Source organism: Drosophila elegans, unplaced genomic scaffold, assembly GCF_018152505.1.
Source record: "Drosophila elegans isolate 14027-0461.03 unplaced genomic scaffold, ASM1815250v1 contig_183, whole genome shotgun sequence".
Lineage (NCBI taxonomy): Eukaryota > Metazoa > Arthropoda > Insecta > Diptera > Drosophilidae > Drosophila > Drosophila elegans.
In genome coordinates this window covers 6,591,030-6,607,012 of record NW_024545550.1, presented here as the reverse complement: position 1 = coordinate 6,607,012, position 15,983 = coordinate 6,591,030, and the positions used below count along the sequence as shown (strand labels likewise).

General features: G+C 41.9%; 1 protein-coding gene across 5 annotated transcripts in view; it reads left to right on the top strand.

The window, feature by feature from the left end:
* The window catches only part of LOC108144344 (neurogenic protein mastermind), a 74,065-nt gene that overhangs the window by 55,345 nt on the left and 2,737 nt on the right, over window positions 1-15,983 (top strand). For all 5 annotated transcript variants that reach the window (XM_041707489.1, XM_041707487.1, XM_041707488.1 and 2 more), the window contains 2 exons: window positions 13,930-14,230; window positions 14,768-15,946. In XM_041707489.1, coding sequence (XP_041563423.1) covers window positions 13,930-14,230; window positions 14,768-15,946 — 1,480 coding nt within the window. The remainder of the gene's footprint in view (window positions 1-13,929; window positions 14,231-14,767; window positions 15,947-15,983) is intronic.

Below are 15,983 nucleotides of genomic sequence, written 5' to 3'. Positions count from 1 at the left end.
AAAAAAATGCCTAAGTTTTTTATAACTCTTTTATTCTAAAACAACTTTATTCTATTTTAAACCCAAATCGTTGCAATCCAATTAAATAGTATAAATTTAAATTGTTGGTTTCTTAATTTATTATTCACAATTTTTATTTTATTTTAAAATACATCTCTTTAAACTTTGTTATGACGTTGTACGGTACAATATAATGCTAAAATCACTAGAAATTTAATTTTTTTCCGTGTACTGTTTCCTGGGCGTATTTAGCTCAAGTTTTACCATGAATTTCGTTCATGCATTAACCCTCGGCAGCCTGAGACTTTTCCCTGTTTTCCCTCTTAACCACCCTAACCCCGCTGCATAGGAAAATAGTTGAAGCAAGTTGAGTGCCGTAGAAAACCGGGGGGAAAACAGTTTGAGAAGGCGAAACTTGTTGACGATTGAGATTGAAATTTTTCGGGGTTTATTATAATTTTTTATTCCGGCTGCCCACTAGCCACTCAGCCGCGTTTTTCATCGCCCTCGGGGCCTTGTCGTCTAGTTTTCCGCCCTCTATAAGATTTTCTTCAGTGGATGCTGGTGGCTGCCCATAATCAAAGGCTGCCCATGCCATGGCGAATCCTTTGGTTCGCTTATCGGGCCAAGACACAACACGTATACACACTTAAGTCTAACGATATATTTGCATAGGACTCATTAAAAATGCCCCCAAAGAGGAGGCATTTGGCTACGGGGGTTGCAAAAAGCCAAAACAGCATCAGATTCAACGAGTTTTCTCGGCTCAATAATATTTTTTAGGGGGAGCAAAATGTGGGGAAACCTCTTAAGTGCAAGAAACGAGCGGACAAAGTGTAAAATGTACAATGAATATGACAAAGAGCGGTGGCGCAAGAGGAAAATGCTGGAATATGCACAATAAATTAAGCGGGGAGCAAAAAAGAATGGGAATAATATAAAGTTGAAGTGGAAGAATGTGTAGAAAAGGAGTGTCGGGCAACAGAAAATTATACATTTTACTAATGAGGTATTTTCCCTCCAAAAAAGGGGTGACAGGCTATTTTAAGGGTTTTTTATTTGGAACATTTTTTTATAGGGGATAAAAAATTTTTATTTTTTTGCACATTTCGTTTTTTCTTGGCGTGTTTAAGAACTGAGTAATATGGGTATATTACAAAGGAATATTGGGCCTTTTTGATCTTTAATTACAGTCAAATGTAGAACCAAGTTTTGTATTTTTGATTTATTTATAAAGAATTTGACTTGGAAATGTTATGAATTTTTATATATTCTAATTTTGTAAATGGAATGAAAAGCTAGAAGGTCAGTCAACTTTTGGCAACAATTTTAGAAATGATTTGCTCTTAAGAAATCTTAGTTCTTTATTATAAAACCTCTTCATAAAAAGCAAAACGTTAAACGTGTACTACTAAACAAATTTACAGGACTTCAAGAATTCAAAAACATTTTATCATATACTTATTGTGCAAAATGAAACTTACACGTATAACCAAAGCAACCGACCAGTTACAAAAACCAGGCAACAGCAAAACCAAAAACAGCCGTAGCGCTGGCTAAAAGTTCAATGAATTCAAAATGTTGGCCATTAACTCGTTAAAATGCCACCAACAACAGCATTGGACTGTAGTTCTAGCCACCAACGAATTTGTGTAAAATGAAATACAAAAAAAAGTGAGGGGGTGAAATGGAAGAAATGGGAGAAAGAGGAGAGAGGAGGCTTCGGTTGGGCGATCCGCAGGCGAAAGCGTCATCAAAATGCCAGGGCGCACAAAAGTATGCAGCGGAAATGTGCAAAACGTGAAAATGTGCGGAAATTATACTTGCCAGGCAGCCGCAGAAAGAGACAGGCATAGCGGGCCGTGAAAGAGATAGCTAGAGCGCAGAATGAAGAGAGGGTCATATCAGATTTTATGACTTGGCCCGGGCGACTTAATGAAGTAAGCGAGAAATGCGAGCGAGCACATGCGACCATCTCCGAAGCCCCAACGCCTCCAAATTTCGAACTCCAAGTCATTTTGTATCAAAAAGCAATAAATAATTTATAACCCCGAGGAAGTTGAGATCTAGGAGGCATCCGAAGTACATATAATCAAATAAAAAAGGCGGCAGAATGCGCAGGCGCCAAGGCAATAAAAACAAATCCACGAAATTCAGTTGGGCCCGGAGATTTCCGACAACTCTTCACATAACTCGCCTTGACAGGGATTATGGGTCGGAACTTATTTGGCAGATTCTACATCTATATAAGGGAATTAACCTCTATAAATTTAACTCCCCCCAGAAGAAAAAGGCAACTTTGGCCTTAAGTGGAAAACAGGGAAAACAGAGAAAACCAGCCTATTTATGAGCGACAAAACTTTTGCAACAAAAGGCAACATATTATTTCTCTTTCTCTTTCATAATTCAACGAATTTGCTGCTTTTTGTTGTTGTTTTTTGGTATCCCGTTTTTCGGATACCGCTCCGCTTGTGATTTCAGTTCAGTTTCAGTTTGGTTTTTCTGCGCCCTGGCCCATTACCTAACGCATTTGATGCTCTCAAAGGTCACATTATTTACCTTTTATATTCCCATTCGTGTCAGTTTCAAGGGGATTTTCCGGGGGGTTGGCAAGATGGTTTTTGGCGCATCGAAATGTTGCTCGCTGCGAAAGCGAAGTTTCGTAATATTTTCATTCTGTTTTCCTTCTCTCACCGCTTTTGGCTGCGTTTCAATCAATTTGCAGGTGTTGAGAGTTTTTTTTTTTTTGGGGGGGAAAGGTGAGCGGGAAAGTTGATGAACTTTGTCGGTGTTTTGGGGTTAAGTGTTTTGGCAGAGTTTGAAGATGTGTGAAAACCATTTTATTCGCTCCTCTTAGCCATGTACCAAAATTTTGTTCTGCCTGAGTTTCTTATTTTAATATGTCTTAAATTCCCGTATTGCAATTATAGTTTTCTGCCTACTTTGTGAGGTGCCCAGACTTTGTGGTATAATCTGGCAGCTTATGCCAGCAATATCAATCAGTTTATTCACACATCTTCCCACATTTAGCTAGAATATTTCATTTTCCTGGGGCTAAGCTTGCCTTCCGTCTCCTTTTCGGGGGACTTGGCCCTGCTCTTTCTCACCTGCCAGTTTGGATTGCTACCTTTCCGTTTGCCCAGCATTTCCCTGCGGCGTTTCCTTTCAGCACTTCCCCTCAGCTATTTTTCCTTGCTGCCGACATAAAATTTAATATTTGCGCGTGTTCTTAACCCCTCTATGCCCCCCTATTTCCTATATATGTATATATATATATATATATATATATCGTATATTTGTGTGTGCCTGTGTCTTCTCCCCTTCATCGTGATTATTATGCCATGTAATCTGCTTCATATAACACTGAGATGAAGACGTGGCAGCAGGAATGCGTAAGCAAGTGGCAAGTACTTTTAATACGTTTACCTCCTTAGGGCATCAGGATTGCACAAACACACAAACACACAAACACACATAAAGATAGAAAGTTAGGTGTATACATATATAAATATTACAGTTTTTAATCTATTTTAATGGAAATTATTCGCTAGGAAGCAAGTTTTTCGCCAGAGCTACTGGTTTTGCATTTTATTTGCTATAATTTGCTTGTCGCCACTTGCTATTCAGGGGCTTCTCCTTCTTCTTCTCCTCCTCCTTCTTCGTCTTTATCCTTTTCTAAGTTTAATTTTTCTAATCTCGCAACAAATCCTGGCGGACGCTGCAAAGTATGCTATGCTTTTTACAAGGCTCCCCTTTGCAAGTGTGTGCGTTTGGGGCGTCTGTGTGTTTGTGTGTTTGTGTGTGCCCTCTGCAAACAGCTCACGTCGCATATTTATAGGCTGCCAGGGCATAAAAAGCGATTCCAACTGGAGCCAAAGCTTGCCAAAAAGATTTACAAAACGTTTTCCGTCTTTTCTTCCTCTATTTTTTTTGTACATATTTATTTTTTGTTGGTCTATTTAGATTGGCTTTGGGGCACTGTAAACTGTAAAAACCTTCGTTTAGGTATCAGCTAGTCTGGCACTCTCCACTCTCAAAGTTGGTTGTTATCAACAAATGCAGTCCTATATTCAAATTAGTTTTTATTTGAGAAAGAGAGGGAAAACCAGAGCGAGACAGACTGGCAGACAACAAGGTTGACATTCATATCAAAAACAAAGTATTTGCACAATTTGTTTAAATTTCATGCGCCACTCAGACGCAAATGCATGTAAAATGTAAAAACCAACGACGAGAAAACGAGGCAAAGGCTGTCCTGGCCAATAGTCAAACAAACGAGTCTTGGTCAAGTTAAAATTCTAGACAGGATAAACCGGAATACACTTCCATTCCAAACACAAACTCACATGGTCCGGCATTTGAAATTCCATTAAACTTTGTTGCTCTGCTCACACGCAAAATAATTTCCAGTGACATTTCCCTGGGTTTTCGTTGACAACCGAACTCATTTCATTAACTGCCCCAACAGAACGCACAATCTGTTGCCACTACACAACATACACGCAGATATATATGTATGTATATAAATATACATGTTCTCGGCCATAAATATGTCTGCCCGGCCCTTCACACCCTTCAGCCTCCTCATAACAACACCTTGGGCATCCACCCAGCCACCCACACACTGCAGAAACGTTTTGCCCGGCCACTTTATCAAATTAATTACTTTGCCAACAACCGGGATGAAGGAATAGAGGGGGGTAGAGGTGTTCGCCGGGAGGTCAAGTGGTCAGGAAAGTTGTTGTTCACTTACATTTGCCACACTTTTACGGCCATAACACGAAATCCGACTGTGAAAACGATGAGGCGACTGGACTGGCAAAGGGTGAACGGATCAAGTGGAATTATGGAATTGCAAACTGGATTTTGAATGGTTTCAGTAGGCACTTGATCAACTGAATAAGCAGTTATCTATGGGAACACAATTTATAATGGATTAGCGTTATATTTTAAACAAGTAAATAATTTAATAAACAAAGATAAAGATAAAAAGCTATTATCTTTTATAGTATTTTGGAGATCTCATAAGGAAATAATTTGTTTCCTTAACTATAGCAATATATAATTGCCTAGCCTGTTGTTCGTTCTCTCAATAAAAGTCTCAGCTGCTCTTAAGCTTTAATAAAAGAGCAGCTAACGTCAATTGGAAAACTTCGTAGGTGTTTCCCCTCAAAAGCTATATGAAATATCTATCTTGAGCAGATTTCCATTTGCTGCAATGCAAAAACAGATTATAAATAGCTTAAATAGAACTCCTGTTGACGTCACTTGGAAAATATTTTAGATATAGACAGTGTCTCTCGTGTTTGTTCTATCCCCCACGAAAATCAATATAATGTAGACGAGAATGGTAACCAGTGTCACGCTAATAATGTTGGTAATGTTTGTTTTGTTTGTTCTTTTTGCCGTATTGAAACATTCCAGAAGGCTTTTAAACGAAATCGGAGCTTTACTTTAATTAAGATTCTTTGCCATAAGTTTTCATTTGTGACAAAATAACCCTTTATGTGACAACGCCCACCAGAAAATCGGAGTTCTCCTCTTAGGGGCCCACGTGGCGTATGTGTAATTTTATATTGTCTAGCTACATTCATTTGATCTTAGCTGAAGGCGTGTGTGGGGGCGTGACTGCGGTGCGTGTCTAATGCTCGTCACTTGAAAACTCGCCGAGCCAAAGTAATTGAAAATGTAAATGGTTGAGGTTAGTGGCAGTGGAAAGCGGGAAAGCGGATAGAAAATGGGGCGACTAGGATGTGGAAAAGCGGAGAAGCGGAAAGTGAGTGAAATGTAAGTGCAAAAAAGTAGAGTTTTTCGGGAGTTCGAGGCATCGGCTTTAGTCAGCTTAATTCCCTTTTCGGAGGTTGAGCCAATTCCGTGGCTTATGAAATGCTTTTATAATTAATAGCTCTTAATTATTCTAATGGGGCTTTTTATGTGGTTTGAGTTACCTGAATTGCGCGTATACGCAATCGTATTTTTAGACAAATTTAACTGATAAATCTCCTGGCAAATACCAACCTCAAAGAGCATACCTTCCGAAACAACGTTCTTCCATTTTCCCCATCTGTGGGTTAGAAAACCATTGCGAAAAATCGTATCGAATCGTGTATTTAGGTGAAAATGCACAGCAAATTTTCATGCAGGTGATATGCTGATCCTGAGGGAAAATGGGGCAAAGAAGGAGGCGGGCGGACGGGTTCATATGGCTGGATAATTCTGCCAAATTTGCAGCTTTGCTTTTTTGTTTGTTGTTTGCATTCTGTTGTGTCCTCTATTTACCATTGAATGTGTGTGGATATGCGTACGTGTGCGTGAGCCTGTGCCTGTGCCTGTATGTGTGTAAATAAAATTAACGAATGTTGAACTTTCTGCTGACAAAGTTCCGGCACATGCATAAGCAAATATGTTGAAAATTTGCAAAGAGGAATTGATTTTCGATTTATCGAAATAGAGGGGAAATCCGTAGTTTTACTCTTATTTTGGCGAACCATTTTTAAAAGTTTATTTAGCTTTGTCAGTTTTGAAATGGGTTCTACATTTTGTTTTTTTTTTTATAAAGTACGCTACATAATTTCATCGTCTAAGTCGGTTTTGCTCATCTCTTCCGTGTATCTTTTTTTTTCAAGACATTGTCACGTTCTGCCACTTTTTTTTGCTTGCAAATCGCTGGCTGAGTCAGAAACGCGCGCGTTTCTTTGGCGATTTCATTTGTATCTCATAGATGCAGTCAGCCGAAAAGACGCAAAAAGAGAGAAAGAATCGCAGCGAGAAGAATTCTTCTCAATGCTATTTTCATGTTGATCGTGCGCCGGGCCTTTGTTCGCCCATTGTTGTTGTTGTTGTTGTTGTTGTTGCTGTTGCCATGCAGCTGCTTTATCTATCAGATGCCAGCTAAATGACTCACCGATTTGTGAATTCAGCTGCGGACTTTCCGATTTCAGCTCGCTTATCGTCGTCAGATAAGCACGATATAACGACACAATAGCTCTGATCTCATCAGATCTACAAACTGCTTTGTTCTTTTGCAGCTTGTTAATGCAGGAAGTCGGTAGCTAATCATATGATTATGATTGGGATCAGATCAGATCAGATCTGATCGAATCGGATCAACTTGATCGTGTAATGATCCCCATTAGCTGGTGCATTATCCACAGCAATTACGGACTAAATCAAATATAGGACTGAGCACGCAAAATATTTACACTAATTAGCTGCGGTTTCTCTCCGGTCCAGTACACTCCACTACAAATGACTTGTTTTGCAGCGGCATTAAGTCCCATTAAAGCATCAACATCTGCAGTTCAGCTCTACGGCAGCGAATTAAAAATGCAATTGCAAATTAAATTTAATTTAAAAATCCATCAAGTCGAGTGAACGACTGGGAATGGCGAACAGCAAATGCCTTTTGATTTTTATGCACTCCCGCCTCGTAATTGATGAAGAGAAATGGCAAAAACGGCAGCTGCAACCGCAGCAAACATAAACTAAGTAATGAAATCATTGCCAGATTAGGTCCTATATCTGTCGATGTCTCACATTCACCATTCACTATTCATGGAAAATTGTTAATGGCCTTTTCGGCCCAAGAATGCTCGAATTTCTGGGAACTTGGCACAGCATCAAGAGGGGAAATTAATTTATTATATTTTATTCATGCTTTGGATTGAGATTTATGTGGTTTAAGATTTGCGTACAAATTGTCCAATATGTATTCTTCTTGGGATTATATTTACTTGGGATTAAATAATTTGTAGACTAATTTATACTATTTATACGTATATGTGGAAAAGGAAATACAAAGTGATGTTCAGTTTACAAAGTTTATAAAGATATTTATTTCAACATTATTTAACAAAATTTTTTACTGGGATACATATTTATTTCTATCGGTTGCAGTTCATTGAACTTGGCATTAACCCGTCGTTAATTGGCTGGCGAATCCTGTTAAATTTTGATAGAGAAGCCTGCAGGGCAGACGTGTGTAAACTTTTTGACAGACGATCCATTAAAATGTTTTCATAAATTTGCCACAGGTGTGCCTGAGCGGTACATATGCCACCAAAGGGGGTTTTATGTATGTATGAGTGCACGAGAACCCCCTCTGAAATGAAGCCAACAAACAAATCGAAGTCATCCATCGCCCCGACCGAAAGCCAAAGTCAAACCCCAATAATTTAAGCCAGCCCCACCGTTGGCCACCATATTGGGCTCCATTTCCCCCTTTGACCCACATGACATATGCATATAGTGTAGTTCATTTCGGGCACCACAATGCACCGCCCCCTTTTCCACTATATTCTCGTAAATACATACATATCTATATATATTTATATATATGCATTTTGGGGGCGCTCTCATGGCCATTTATGCCAAAATTTAATTTATAATTATTGCGAGTTTAATTTATGATCATTGACATGCTGCAGCAGCCGAAATGCTCACACACGAACCCGAAAACCGCATTGAAAGTGGGGTCGGGGCAAGAGTTTGGAGACCGAGTGGGCGGTGTGTGGTGGGTGACTGGTGGCCAGCTATTGTATCTATTCCTCGTTTCAGTCTCCTACTCCTCTTTTGCTGCAGATTGTATGGCATTGTGTGCGAACTGCAACTGTTTCAAAAGTTTTTCTCTCCATCCCATGAGGAAAACTAGGGTCCTCTGGGGTGGCAGATGGAAAGTGTGGAAAGGGGGGGAAATGGGAAAAAAGGGGGTGCAACTCATACCGCTTGCCTCGCTGAAAGTTGGCTGATATGTCGGCATCAACAATGATGATGATGACAGGAATGTGCATGTGGATGTGCGGACAGACCCGTTGCAATTCTCTTGCATGTGTTCGCATGGGGAGGTTATATCGCACGCCCAGGAGATTTGCACTCCTCTGGCCAACAGTTAAGGATTGCCTGCATCTCGGAATGCGGAATGGCATGCAGCGTGTGTTGGGAAGTAATCTGCACCAGGCATTTGCCACCGTAAGTGAGCATAATTACGGCAAATTGAACTCTAAGGGATTTGGCCAGCACTCAGGTAAGCTTGCCTCACTTGCCTGGCACACTTTTGAGGGTTAAATGAGGCGAAATGCATTGCATTTAATAAACTTGTCTTTGATGTTGATTGATCTTGACAAATACCATTTTTTGTCCCACTGATATAATGATTATTTGAAAATGTTCTTTGTTGGTCCTTTGAGCCGGATTTGGTTCTTTGAATTAGTTGCGGCGTTGCCAATTCAAGAAAAATGAATACACGAAAAATAATGTACGAGAAAATAAGGTTAGTTGATGTATAAGATATAATATTGCGATATCTTTTCTTATTCCCAGTGTTCGAAATACTTTATATAAAGCTCTTTAATTTTCAATAAAATCAGATTATCTTCTTCAAACTCTGCAATCGCATTTCGTGAGCCCTGTGTTTTCCTGCTTGTCGCTGGCAATTAAAAATCAAATTCGCTTTGCTCTAACGCTTTTCCAAATGAGATTACGCCCGTTTGCCATATCTCCATCGCCCCCCTTGTCATAATTTCGTTAAATAACGCAGCGCGGACACCTCATTGGATGGGATTGGATTGGGATTGGATCGCAGAGGAGTTCCTAGCGGTGGGGGGGTGTGGGGGTGTGGCAGCTAGTTTATGTCACACAAATATCCAATGACAGACACCCAACGGGTGGCTATCCACCCACCGACCCCGCTACCCCCTGCTTTACCCCCACTATTCCTCTGAATTCCCTTGGCTTCATTTTTGGATTTTTTGGCTTCGCTGCCAAAATAAGGAAGTAAAAGAATATGGCAAATAGGGAAAGAGCAAAACTAAAGCCCAGACTAAATCATGTTGGGCCAGTTGTTAGTGGGCGTGGGTAGGCGTGGCCTCTTTGCTAATTTCATTGACTCTTCAATTTTTGGTCGGCTGCCAAAGCTGCTCTAAGTGGGTGGGTTTCTTTATGAGTTACTTTTTCCCCGTTTCACTTACAGTCGAACTTCCTTAGCTACAACACAAATTACAGAAACGAAGTTCAAGTGTTTGCCAAGAGGTTCATTATTTTATTTTAATTACTTTTGAAAATACTTTTGTGTTTTCGATAAAGGTGTGTAATTGTTTTACTTTACTTTTGCTAACTTTTCATATTAGCTCAGTAATCAGCGGTTTGACAGAAATCTCTTTCAATCAAATTTATTAAGAAAATTAAATCCAAAACATACTAAATATTTCCAAAAACCGTATGTTTTAAAAAATAAATTATTTTGAATGAAAAAGTAATTTTAACTAATCATTGGTAAACCTTAGCGATAATTTAATGCGAAAAACTGTTACAAACTTGTGAGTTTCATCTGATTTTCTTCAAAGAACTTTAAGTTTTCGAAGTACGACTGTTCCTGTAGCAACTTTAATTATAGATTTGCTTTCAAAAATTGCTATCCTGAGGACAGCAAAAGGCTAAGAGGGATAGACGGGCTTGCAATAATAATTAATCATAAAACCTTTTGTTGAGATTTTTCGCACCTGCCTGTTGGGTCTGGCAAGTTTTTCAATTACTTTAAGTGCAAGTGGGCAGCAAGTTTGGCTGTTTGGGCTTCGTCACTTTCGAGGCGGGTACAGTTGTGCCTGGTCATCCAAGCGGAGTTGAGGATATGTGAGCACCCGTCGGTGGAAAAAGGGGACCGCAGTTCCTTTGGAGTTTTATGTTCTTCGTTTGGTATCTTTGTTTTTTTTTTTTTTTCAGCCTTACATGTGTCACACACACACACACACACATGCAGGCGGCCACTGGCAGGATAGTCACATATATCATTGTCAAGTCTATATGCAAGACATCCCCCTACCCGCTCCAGTATCCCCCCTCACCATGGAATATCATTCCCTTGACAGCGCGTGGGGCGTGCGGCAATCTTTTTGGCTTGTCAAATGCGCATTTCCTGCTTAGAGTCCTTGCTGATGCTGCTGTGTGTGTGTGTGTGTGTGTGTGTGTGTGTGTGAGTGTGAGTGTATCTGTGTTTGTCTCCAGCGCAATCAATATGGCGGCGCTGGGGTAATAGCTGCAGGATTTACGCGCTCGTGCGGCGTCTCCGGTTTACCCGCAAGTTCCCCGCCCATCATCACCACCCACATCCTACGCCCAGTTACCTTTAAACTTTTTTTATTGATATTTTATGTATTAGTGGTGGGTGGTGTGTATCCGCAAGTGGGTGTAAGGCTTTTTGTCTTCTCATGAAAGCTGCTGTAATGATTTGTTTTATGAACTTGTTCCTGGCTTCGATCCGCAGCCAATCGATGTGCGAGCAAGGCCCATCGACTTCATTTCGGCGAATGTATTTATGGTCGACAGCAGAGGAAAAAGCGGTTATCCTTGAGCGTATTAAAACCAACAAGTTATTTTGCCTGGCTCAAAGAAGTGGCTGCAGAGAGAAAAACATTCAAGCAATTATAAATCAGAATATTTTATTATAAAAGTTACAAATTATTTGAACAACATATAAAATATTTCAAATAAATATTACTTAAAAATAAATGAACCTTTCTTAAATGCAAACTTTAATAGTTGATCCAAGAAAAATCTTGGTGAATCCAAATATTTTAACTTTGAACTAAATATTTTCGGTTTTTAGTTTGAAATTACAACAAATTTAAATCTACCATTTTTCTATTGGATAAACCAGTTAAATATGTTAATAAATACATTATCCAGATTTTTGATTATTTTAAGTAAGTTTATATTTTGTAAAACAAATATTTTAAAGTTTAATTTTACTTTGTTGTTTTTCTCTGAGGTTTGAAATGATAAAAGTTACATTCTGACCCTGTTTTTTCTGCATGTATATAATCACACATATCCTGCCTATTACATATTCCACTCTGAGCCGCCTTTTTACACCTCACCTTTAGATTGTGAGAGGCAGGCAGGCATGATTTATGCTCAACATTCGAACAGAGTGGGTGGTGGGTGCTTGGTGGTTTCGCAGAAGGTTGCCACACACCACACACTGCCACACAGCCACACACCAATGCCAAAGCCAAGGCACTAAACTTCAATTAGCCCCGACGAGAGTCCATGACTTTTAATCAGCGTACTTTTCGCCACTCACTCGCACACGCAGTCGCCATCTCCCTTGCTCTCGCCCTGCGCCCTTGCTCTTGCCCTCCTGCTCGCTCGCACGCGAGTTCGAGTTTGAAATGAAAATGCGTGGAGCTGCAGAAAACACACAATAAATTAAACCAACAAGCAATTATAGCAACAGTGCAAAATGAAGGAGGCTCAGGAACAAAGTGTAAAATCTAAAATAATAGACTTTAAAATATCCTGTATATAATTTAATGTTCTGTAATTTACTCCAAAAATTTGGGATGTTGTAATATCAATTTGACCTTAAACTATTTGCCATTTAAAAAATCTTTTAATATTTGATTTTATCTTTACAATTCTTAAGCATTACTTAATGTATTCAATGTTCTTAATATTTATATTTTAAAATACTAGGGATTGCATAAATAAATGCTTAAATTATTTATTTTATAAAGTAAATATATTCAAATTACTTACCACCCTTAATGGCATTTAAAATGTATTTTACATTGTTCAAAGTTCTTTTAAAGCTACACCAAATTGCAAAATTAATTCTATAACACGCATTAAGGAATTCTTTTAACTGAACCTCACACCATATCCTATATACCCTTTATTTCCCAATTACAAGATGCAAAAAGGCTAGCGCCACCTGAAAGTTGCTTAGTGCGCTTGATATTTCTCGTGTGTTTGTTGCTCTGGTTGCTATTGCTTTTGGTCACACATGAAATGTGAAAAACCCCACGAAGGGTGAAGAAAATAAGCCTTGAGCTTGTGCCCCCCAGCAAAAATCACCATCAGAAGCCATGGAAACTATGGAAAACTTCGATCCCAGGGTGTGTGGTGTGTCCGGTGAGAAGATTTATTTGCTGCCCGCAAACTTCAGTGAGAGGTGGCGAGTTCCGAGGGCAAACACTCGAAGGCAAGGGGGGTTTTTTTGGGTGGCAAGGTGGAGGAAAAGTGGGAATCAGAGGATGGCATTGAAGGGCCAGGGTCGATCGCTGGCGCTGTCCTCCGCTCATTTTGCATGTCGCACGGCGCTCTTTTCGTTGGCCCATTACAATAACAAATGAATGGCAAATTTGCTGCTCAGTGGGGGGAAACCCCCGCCATACACACAAACGCACACACACACAGCTCACACAGACAGGCGGACGCAGCAAAGTAGACTATGAAAAAGTGCCGAAAGATTTATGCTTGCCTCGGTGTGTGCGTTTATGTGTTTGGCAGTCAATGCGGATTTGAAAGCCATCCTGGCGATAATAAGCTTGAAAGCCTGCCACCCACTGCAAATCCACCCACTCAGGCGGTGTGTTTGTGTGTGTGTTAAAGTGTGCGACACATCGAGCTGACAGCAAATGAGACAGCTGCAAATGGAGAAGGTGTTTTGGTCTGCCACCTTCCCTTTTCTGGAGCCCTTGGATGCCCAGCTATGTGTCGGGTATTAGCCTCACAAATCCTTCGCACTGGCATGCCAGGCAAATTACTGGCACCGAGTGCCAGGAGCCGGTGACAACCATTCGAGTGCCTTGTCGAATGCTGGGTGGATGTCTCAAACACCTCACATGAATGAGATCAAAGATCTACATGATATGCTTGAAGTCGAAACCTCTATTTTATGCTTGTGTAGGAATTCCTCTTCAAAGGTTAACGATATCTCTTTGTGAATTATTAGTAATGATTGACCAAATAATTGCGTTGTATTGGAGATTATATACATGGTCAAAATTTAAATAAAAAAATCCATTTCCCTCATACACAAGATTATATCTTTAGACGGTCCAGTTTTCACATAAGAACTTTTCTGTAGTTCATTTAAAAATCATATAAGCGAACAACTTGTTAATCCTTCTCCATAATGTTATCCCCTCACAGGTGTCGGCTGGTCAGCATCTGCATCTGAGTGGCGACATGAAGAGCAACGTCTCGGTGGCCGCCCAGCAAGGTGTCTTCTTCAGTCAGCAGCAGGCGCAACAGCAACAGCAGCAGCAGCAACAGCAACAGCCCGGCGGCAACAACGGACCCAATCCACAGCAGCAACAGCAACAGCCGCATGGCGGCAACGCTGGCGGAGGAGTGGGTGTTGGTGTGGGCGTGGGCGTTGGCGTTGGCAATGGCGGTCCCAATCCTGGACAGCAGCAGCAGCAACCAAATCAAAACATGAGCAATGCAAATGGTAAGTGATAGAGTGTTAAACATAGTAAAATCTATTTATTTTCTACAAACTTTTCGAATCGATAGATATATTAGAATTTAGATTAGTAAACGAAAATGACCATATTTGCAACCTAAACAAGTATATATATAATGTACTCATTACTTAGTTAACCAGTTTTAAAATAACCAGTAAACAAGATGGTGGCGCCATCTACCTTTCATTTTCAATTACTCTAATGATTACATTAGTGCTTATAGCTTCTATGGTTGGATTTTGAAAATTGTTGTGTGCCTCGGTAGATAAACAAATATGACATTCGCCGGTTAATAACTGACCACTATAATGTCTCAAAGTGACACTTTTAGCAGCAGCAATATCAATCGAAATATACCACAGCAATTTAGAAAATCTTTTCAAATCCACAATGATCAAATTATGATTATTTTTGAGTTTTATTTATATTTGTATTTTATTTATTTGTACATTTTTTTGAATATGTTTAATATTGAACAAAATATTCAATTGCTAATTAAACCCTTTTTAATTATATTTCAGTTCCCTCCGATGGCTTCTCGCTCTCCCAGAGCCAAAGCATGAACTTCAACCAGCAGCAGCAGCAGGCAGCGGCGGCGGCGGCAGCAGCAGCGGCAGCGCAGCAGCAACAGGCGGCCGCCCAGCAGCAGCAGCAGGTGCCGCCGAATATGCGCCAGCGTCAGACGCAAGCGCAGGCGGCGGCTGCAGCAGCGGCGGCAGCAGCGGCGCAGGCGCAAGCGGCGGCCAATGCCAGCGGTCCGAATGTACCGCTCATGCAGCAGCCGCAGGTCGGAGTGGGCGTTGGCGTTGGCGTCGGTGTCGGCGTAGGTGTGGGCGTGGGCAATGGAGGCGTGGTCGGCGGACCCGGTTCCGGCGGTCCCAACAACGGTGCAATGAATCAAATGGGCGGTCCAATGGGCGGCATGCCGGGCATGCAGATGGGCGGACCCATGAACCCGATGCAGATCAATCCCAACGCTGGTGTCCCGTCCGCCCAGCAGATGATGATGAGCGGCGGCGGCGGCGGCGGTGGCGGCGGACCTGGCCAGGTTCCGGGTCCCGGTCCAGGACCCAATCCCAGCCAGGCCAAGTTCCTGCAGCAGCAGCAGATGATGCGCGCCCAGGCGATGCAGCAGCAGCAGCAGCACATGTCCGGAGCTCGTCCGCCGCCGCCCGAGTACAATGCCACCAAGGCGCAGCTGATGCAGGCACAGATGATGCAGCAGACGGTGGGTGGCGGTGGCGTGGGCGTTGGTGTTGGCGTTGGCGTTGGCGTTGGAGGTGTGGGAGTGGGTGGCGTGGGCGTGGGCGTGGGCGGAGTCGGTGGCGCCAACGGCGGTCGCTTCCCCAACAGCGCTGCCCAGGCGGCGGCCATGCGACGCATGACCCAGCAGCCCATTCCGCCATCCGGTCCGATGATGCGACCGCAGCATGCCATGTACATGCAGCAGCATGGCGGCGCAGGCGGCGGTCCAAGGAGCGGCATGGGCGTGCCCTATGGCGGCGGAGCGGGCGGACCGATGGGCGGGCCGCAGCAGCAGCAGAGGCCGCCCAATGTCCAGGTCACGCCCGATGGCATGCCCATGGGTTCGCAGCAGGAGTGGCGGCACATGATGATGACGCAGCAGCAGACGCAAATGGGCTTCGGCGGTCCAGGACCAGGTGGACCCATGAGACAGGGACCCGGAGGATTTAATGGGGGTAAGTCAAGTCAATGGAAAGTCAAACCGAAACCAAA